At 49.2% G+C, this 7,566-nt stretch overlaps 1 protein-coding gene across 1 annotated transcript; it reads left to right on the top strand.

Moving 5' to 3' along the window:
* The first annotated feature begins 1,027 nt into the window (after positions 1-1,027).
* TMEM271 (transmembrane protein 271) lies at positions 1,028-6,841 on the top strand. Its single transcript, XM_063180142.1, has one exon. The coding sequence runs from the start codon at positions 1,059-1,061 to the stop codon at positions 2,142-2,144; it is 1,086 nt and encodes a 361-aa protein (XP_063036212.1). The 5' UTR covers positions 1,028-1,058; the 3' UTR covers positions 2,145-6,841.
* The last annotated feature ends 725 nt before the right edge of the window (positions 6,842-7,566 follow it).

Below are 7,566 nucleotides of genomic sequence, written 5' to 3'. Positions count from 1 at the left end.
GAAGAGCCTTCCTCAAGAGCCCCTTGCCAGACTCGCCCCTCCGAGGCTGAGGTTCCAGCCTCTCCTTCACAAGGCCACTCACTGCAGGCGCTCCCCGAGGAGTCGCCGGGCCACCATCTACCGGGGCAGCTGGCGGCACCCCCCGAACAGGCTCCCACCCTCGGCAGCGTTGCAGGCGCTCCCGGACGGGGCGTCCCGAGGGTGCTGCTGTGGCCGTCCGTCCGTCCCTCGAGCCCCGCCGCCCACGGGGTGCAACCCCACAGGGGCTCACCGGCGGTGCCCGAAACAAAGAGGGCTGCTGGGGACCGCCGCCCCCGCCGGCACGGAGCACTGCGCCGGGCAGCGCGGCGTGGGGGGCTCGGTCCGCTCGCTCGCTGCATCACAGCGGCCGACAGACCGCAGCGCGGTCACAGGGATGCACGGCGGCTCGCCGGCCTCCTGCCGACCGCAAGAGCTAAGAAATAAATAAATAAAATTAAGAGAGGGAGAGAAGGCAGGAACACTGAGCCAAGCAGCAGCCCTCGGCAACGGAACCCGCGGGGGTGTTCAAACCCCCGCCACCCCCTGCCCAGCCGCCCGTCCCGAGCCGCGCTCCGCGGTGCGGGGCCGGCCGGAGGGCGACGAGCGGCCCCTCCCGCGCATCGCGGGTGGGAGGGCGGGCTCGGCACCTCCGCCGCCCCCGGCCTCACCGGGGGTCGCACTCTCCCCCCGCCACCCGCGACGGCCCGGTGGGCCGCCCCCTCCGTCCCCCCGCCCGCCGCGGCTTCCATCCATAATTAATCGCCTCCCCGCAGCCGCCGCGATAAGAGAGGGCGGGCGGGGACGAGGAGGCGGCGGCGACCGGGAGGCGGTGGGGGGAGCGTTGCGCGCTCGCCGCGCCCGGCTCACTGCGGCCGGCAGCTGCCTGCCGTGCGGAGCGGAGCGCAGCCGCCCCGTCGGGGAGCGCCGCGCTCGCATGGCCGCGCCGCGCCGCGCCGCCGCCGCCGCGGGGCCGGGGGGGGCCGCGGGAGGAGGATGAGGCGGACGGCGGGGCGGCGGCGGCGGCGGCGGCGCGGAGGATGAAGTGGAGCGTGCGGGGAGCCTGCGCCGCGCTCTCCAGCTGCCTCCTGCTCGCCTGCGCCCTCAGCGCCGCCGCCGTGGGCCTCAAGTGCTTCTCGCTGGGCTCCGAGCTCAAGGGCGAGCCCTTCCGCCTGGGCACCGCCGCCGGCGCCTTCTACTCGGGGCTGCTGCTGGCCGCCGGCCTCTCGCTGCTCGCCGCTGCGCTGCTCTGCTGTCGCCCGCCCGACGAGGCGCCCGTGGCGCCGGCTCCGGCACCGGCCCCAGCGCCGGCCTCTGCTTTGGCTCCCGCCGGGGACCCGGACCCGGCCAGCGGCGGCCCCGGCGGGGCGGAGGCGGCGGCCGCGCCGTCGGGGCCGGTGGAGAAGGCGTCGCCCGGGGGGCGGCAGAACTTCCTGCTTCTGGGGGTGCTGGTGTTCATGCTGGGCGTGCTGAGCGCCTTCGCCGGCGCCGTCATCGACGGCGACACCGTGTCGCTGGTGGAGAGGAAGTACTCGCACTATTGCCTGCTGCAGCCCGGCGGCGCGGCCCGCCCGCGGAGTGGACCCGCGGCCCCCGACGGCACCGCCGCGGCGCTCCGCTGCCAGAAGCTGCGGGACTACCAGCAAGGCTTGGTGCTCTCCACCGTTTTCAACGCGCTGGAGTGCCTCCTGGGCCTGCTTAACCTGCTTCTTGTCAAGAACTACAAGGCCGCGCAGCAGCGCGGACGGAGGCGGCGGCGGCGGCGAGCGGCCCCGGCCGCGGCGGCGGCGGGCGGGCGGCGGCGGCGGCGGAGGGGCGGCGGCGGTGGGCGGCGGGCGCCGCGCCACAGCCAGGGCTCCCTCTTCTCCGGCGGCGAGCCCGAGCTCAGCCCCGGGGATTGCCCCTTCCAGGCCGTCTCCTACATCAACGTGGGCGTCTTCCACGTCTTCGACGAGGCCGGCGTGGAGGTGCACTGTGGCGGACATCCCTCCGTCGAGCTGCCCGGCTACTCGCCCATGGACCCCGAGCTCAACGCCTCCTATCCCTACTGCTACCCTCTGCCCAGCGAGCAGCCCCCCGCCTACGAGGAGATCTACCCCGGGGAGCCCTGCGCTCACGGCACCTAGCGCCTGCCGCCGCCGCCGCCGCCGGGACGCCCGGCTCCCCGCCCGGCTCCCCGGATCGCCGTGACGGCCGGGAGCGGGCCCGCCAGCGCTCCGCAGCCGCGGGGCTCGGGGACACTTGTCGCACCACCGACGGGATGGTCCCGCCGTCGCGGGCGCAGCGGGACACGGGCGGCGTGCCGCCGTGCCTCTGGCTCTGCGGAAGCTTCTCCTCCCTCCCTCCCCGCTCTCCTCTTCTCTCCCCCCTGCCCTCCCTCACACCGACCCTTCGTCCGCCGGCGGCTGAATTTTCCGAAGGCTGCGCAAGAAACGCCTAAGGGTTGGTTCCTCCCGTCGCCTCTCCTCTGTAGCCAAGTTTAGTTCCCTTCGAGTGATTCATCAGTCTCCAGCTTTAGCAGTCCAGAGTTACCCATTTATGATAACCAGCCAGTGTAAGGAAAAGGTGTCATGAAGCTTCTTTACCTCTCAAAAGAGCTAAATTTCTAAACAACGCAGAGACATTTGTGTCACGTTTACTAGAGGTGTATTGGGGATCTTTAACGTTTACACTACTCCTTGGGAGAATTGAGTTCTGTTTTAAGATTTAGTGAGTTAAAACATTCGTTGGTCGTGTAAGATGCACATTGAGAAAAACCTGCACTTTGAAAAAGAAACAGGAAAAAAATCAACAACGTTTTTGTACACTAACGTGCCTGCTTTTGTTGATAACTTCTTACTGTAAAAGCTTTCAGAAGTCTATAGTGAAAATGTTTGGTAAATTCACTGCAGTTTAAAATTGATGATTAGTTCCTTTACTAAAATAACTGAGATGTTGCTAGGATATGGCAGTTAAAAAGGAAGTCCAAATGTAGTACACATTCCTTTTTGTAAACAGGTTCTGTGTTTTTAATGCAAGGCAGGATTTCTTTTGGTTTTGCACAGGTGAAGGGTATAATTCTATTTTGTACAACTACATGGTTTACCTTGTAAAGAGTTCCATTTTACCTGTTAAAATTCATCAATCTGGTAAGCTTGAATATTAAAAGTTTTATTTGAAAAATATATATATTGTAAACAGCCTTAACTGGTGCAGTAGTCACAGTTTTAAAGGATAAAATATATATATATATATATATATAAACCATCCTGGAAGACATCTTCCAAATGTGTTTTCAAAACAGTATTTATACTCCTATTTTAAAGCAAGGATTTTGTTTGTTTGTTTGTTTTGTTTGTTTATTTAAAGAAAGGCCAGTCTAATTTCTGAAAAGGGGGAGGGGGAAAGTGATGGGATCGTATGCTGTTAACTCTTAGTGAACTTTGAAGTATTAAAAAGGGTTTCTGGAAAGAGAAGAAGTGCTAAATCCTTCTTTTTGGATTCTGCTGTGGAATGCCGTACCAGATAACATAAAAAAAGTGCTAATGAAGGAGAATCAGATGCGGCATATTTTATTACATCATTTGAGAACAGACACAGGCTTGATTTCATGTTGCATGCAAAACCAACTAGCAACTCTCCTAGTTGCATTTGGTTAAATACCCCAGTTAAGGTATACAACTCCAGTTAAGGAATATTGAAATGAAGCATTAAAAAATAACCTTTTTGTCAATCCTTTGTTTGAAGCCTGCTGCATAATGCCAGTGTATCAGCTACCCAGGGGCTGGGGGGGTGGGGGGAAGGTGGAAGAGGAGGGGAGACAGAGTGGAGAGAGAGTTAAAGAGTATGCAAAGCTACAGTCTATTTCTGCGGTTCATGGAAAATTATTTTGAACTTTTTAGCTGCAGAGAGGCTGACGTAATTTGCAGCCCTAGAACTGGAGAGAGAGAGATTTGCTTCTAAAATAGTCAAAAAACCTCTGCACTGTTGTTTTCTAAAATGTTTTGACTTGCACACTTTGTATAATCTAAAATGCAGAATGCCTGAAAAGTCTTAAAGTTGCAAACTGATGTCTGTGAAGCTCACATTTAAAGCTCTAGTCTAGAGAAGAGAGTGAAAAGCAGCAGTTGCCAATTTGTCGAGTAGTTCTAAATAGCAGAAATTTAAAATAGAGCTCCTTTTGGCCAGCAGATTTCCTGGTGTGGAATGCCAGTCTAAAACATATGCCCTAGCTAGGTCCCATTTTAGTACTGAAGATTGGTTTTATGCTGCCTCTCTGCAGATGCACCTTCTTAACCCCTTATGGGAAAGTAAGAAGTCCAGTAATCTTTGCCTGTAATATTGATTTAGGCACAAGACCAATTCCATAGCATACTTTATTGCTCATACAAACGAGATTTTGCAAAATGAGTAAAGCAGAGAAACTAAATTCTTATGTAGGTCTCCAATTGAATGAGTTTATGATACAGCGTAGTACCTGATACTGAATTAAATGGGAACTGCTAGACTGCAGAGTGATTTTGAAAAACAGACAAACCAGCTAGGTGCCTAAATACAGATGCAGATGTGTGATAATAGTTGTTGTTTTTTTAAAAATTGGCTACATACATTGTAGTTCATGGAAGTTGTATCCTAGTTTTACTTAAGGAATGGATTTTCTGTCATAAAAAGACAGCATTTTACTTAAGATAGTTATTTTAGGAATTATGAACTAGACAATTCTGAAACTCCAGATGTTCCAAAGATCAGTGCTCAGGGAAATAAATGGAAAGTCAAGAAAGCTACCTATTATGCTCAATTGTTTAAATGTAAACAATTTTAGACTATGGATTTTTAAGATTGTTAAAGTCATAACTTTTTTTTGTATGTATGTGTGTGTACATGCCTGTGTAAGTGTGTTTGTGTTTTATTTAAGTCTTTTCAGGATGCCATTGAATATTTATTTGCAGCTCAGTTTTAGTTCTTAAATTTCTACTTTTCTTCATTTGGGCTTTTATCCCTGGAATAGTTTAATTTAGTGATGGACAGATTGCCAGAATAATGTCCAAGTCAGACTCCCACAGAAGCCAGTAGGCGTTGTTTCATTGACTTCAGTGGATCTGGGCACAAATGATATGTAACACCTACTCTAAATAATCTTCAAAGTAATCTCGATCTTCTGGCATGACAGGATGCAGCAGTGGCATATAATTTCTCAGTTATTTGTGATTTCTATGGACAGCAGTATTAACAGAGGTCAGCTGTGGTGTTATACACATGTTTTTAAAAGCAGGAAAATGAATTGGCAGGCAAATTGACCAAACAAGCCATGTTTTGTTAAAGATGGTATATCAGTGTTTCAGGTGTCTGGTGACTAACTTTTCTGACAAAATACAAAACACCACACAAATTTATTTCTCAGTGAGAAGAAACTTACAAATACAGGATAAGAGATGAAGCTTCACAGGCATGATTGCAGTATTGTGAAGCTGTTTTTAGTAAACCTGAGTCATCATTCTATCTTCTGAGCAATAATGTTAGAGTGTATGAACTATACTGTGCCAAAATTGAAAATAGGCTGGTGTGGGAAGCATTGGAGCTTAGGTTAATTACCTGAGAGGACTCATACTGTCCCTTTATTTCCCATTCTCCATCACAGGATTGTCAAGGTGAACACAAACCTGATCAATTCCTGTCACTGAAAGGTGATAACTGCAAGGCTTCTGCCTTAACTGGCAAAACCATGGAGAAGGGAAAAGAAACATGTATGTGCTATCAAATCTCCATTTTGCCTACCTGAAGTAATGACTTCTTTTTGCCTTATGGCTTGTTGTTTTAATTTGCTTCCAGCTGTACTCACATCTGTTCAAAGGGAGGGAAGAATAGGTTCAATACTACTGTTTTGGTCACAGTGAAATACTGATTTTGTAGCTTTCAGCTCTCAGCATTCGTGTTCCTTCTGCAGGTAATAGTGGCCAGTCAAGGTCTGAAACGGTGGAAAATCAAGTCTGCTGTCTTTGATGAGACAGGATTTGCCTTCATGTGGAAATAATTTATTCCCACCAGCCTATTAGCAATTCACATGGATTATTTTCACACTCCAACATCCTTGCTTAAATCTTGCTTATACTTTGCATTGTAATTGACAGACAGACTATACATTAATCTAAAAACAGGAAAAAATTATGTTAGAGGGAAACTGTATTAAAGTAGTACAGATTTTACTCAAAAGTTTGATTTCACTGTAGGACTTCTTTGGTTCACCAAAAAGTGCTATGGCGGCTGGTATAACTTAGATATATTTCAGTCATACTGTTTAATAATCAGAAAAGGTTTCTGAATGTTCACATGAGAATGGCAATCTGTTTCTGCTTTTGGATATAGTACATATGAAAACCTTTTCTTCATTTTGCCATTTAATCCAAGATTGATCCTCAAGAAAATGTCAGTAATTGATCTTGTAACTTTAGGATCAATAAAATAAGTTTTAAAGCACAGCATATCCTATAAGAAAAGCCTAATGCTCTTCATTTCATATTCTTTATTGTCTTAGGTGGATGTCTAATAGTAATAATAACTGAAACTAGTATTTAATTACAATTTCCATTACAAAAATTTGGTTTTCAGATACTTAGAACTGGTACAAATGGAACCACGGTATAAAATTCCAGGTATTACCATGAAGTTGAGTCTGTTTTCATAAGTCAGGTATTTCTCAGTTACAAAATGTTCAAATATTTCAGATAAATTCTGCTGGTAAAAATCTGTTCATTTTGTATGATGGCGCTCTATACATGTTCTAGAGTTACCTCTCCTTAATACAGGCACATATTTCCAATTAAAATGCACAAGGGTAAGACTCAAATTTGTCATGATCACTGTCCAGTTTTTAAATTTCTTAATTATCTCTCAGTAGTTAATGGCATGGGACTAGGGTGTATGTTCCAGAATCAGCAGCAGCTCATCTAATAACAGTTTAGCAGATAACCGATGGACTTCAGGAAATCCACAGGCTAATGGACTGCAGGGGAAAAAACCTTCAGTTACCTGTTGCAACAATTCAGCATACAGTGTTTCCTGCTCCAAAGGAGGCGCTGCCTAAACAAAATAACTAGAAGAAATCTGAGCTTTTAAGTTGAGTACATTGTGTTCTCATTCTTACACTACCAGTTCTGAAATTCTTCCCTTGCATGGCTTTTGAAGAGTGAAATCCTCAAATTGTTCTTCTGAAAATATGATTTAAGTAACTGCCTGGCTTTCTATTGGCCAGGGGTGCAATGTGCTATCCAGCCAGTGTTCGGGCACCATGGGGAAGTTCAGTTGCAGTTTATGGCTACGTCTCCCTGATGTCAGCCTAGATAGTCTGTACTTGAAGATCAGTTCTTCTAAGAAGCCATAAGACTATCTCAGGTGTATTTCCTTTACAGGTGTAAGTCCTGCTGTCCTGTTTCATTGCTTTTTCAGACCCAAATGCCTTAAACTTCAGTGAATTTACCTTGAGGCAGGGGTGGAGATGACATTACAGTTTGCCACTACTTTGGTTGTGGAATTTTAGATATCTGGAAGACCTCCTTAAGTTTTGTGGAAGGA

Source organism: Melospiza melodia, chromosome Z (genome assembly GCF_035770615.1).
Source record: "Melospiza melodia melodia isolate bMelMel2 chromosome Z, bMelMel2.pri, whole genome shotgun sequence".
Lineage (NCBI taxonomy): Eukaryota > Metazoa > Chordata > Aves > Passeriformes > Passerellidae > Melospiza > Melospiza melodia.
This window is presented reverse-complemented; position numbering and strand designations above follow the sequence as displayed.

What these genes read in the sequence shown, in the direction of transcription:
- TMEM271 (XM_063180142.1), top strand. Translation starts at nt 1,059, where the DNA reads ATGAAGTGGAGCGTGCGGGGAGCCTGCGCCGCGCTCTCCAGCTGCCTC.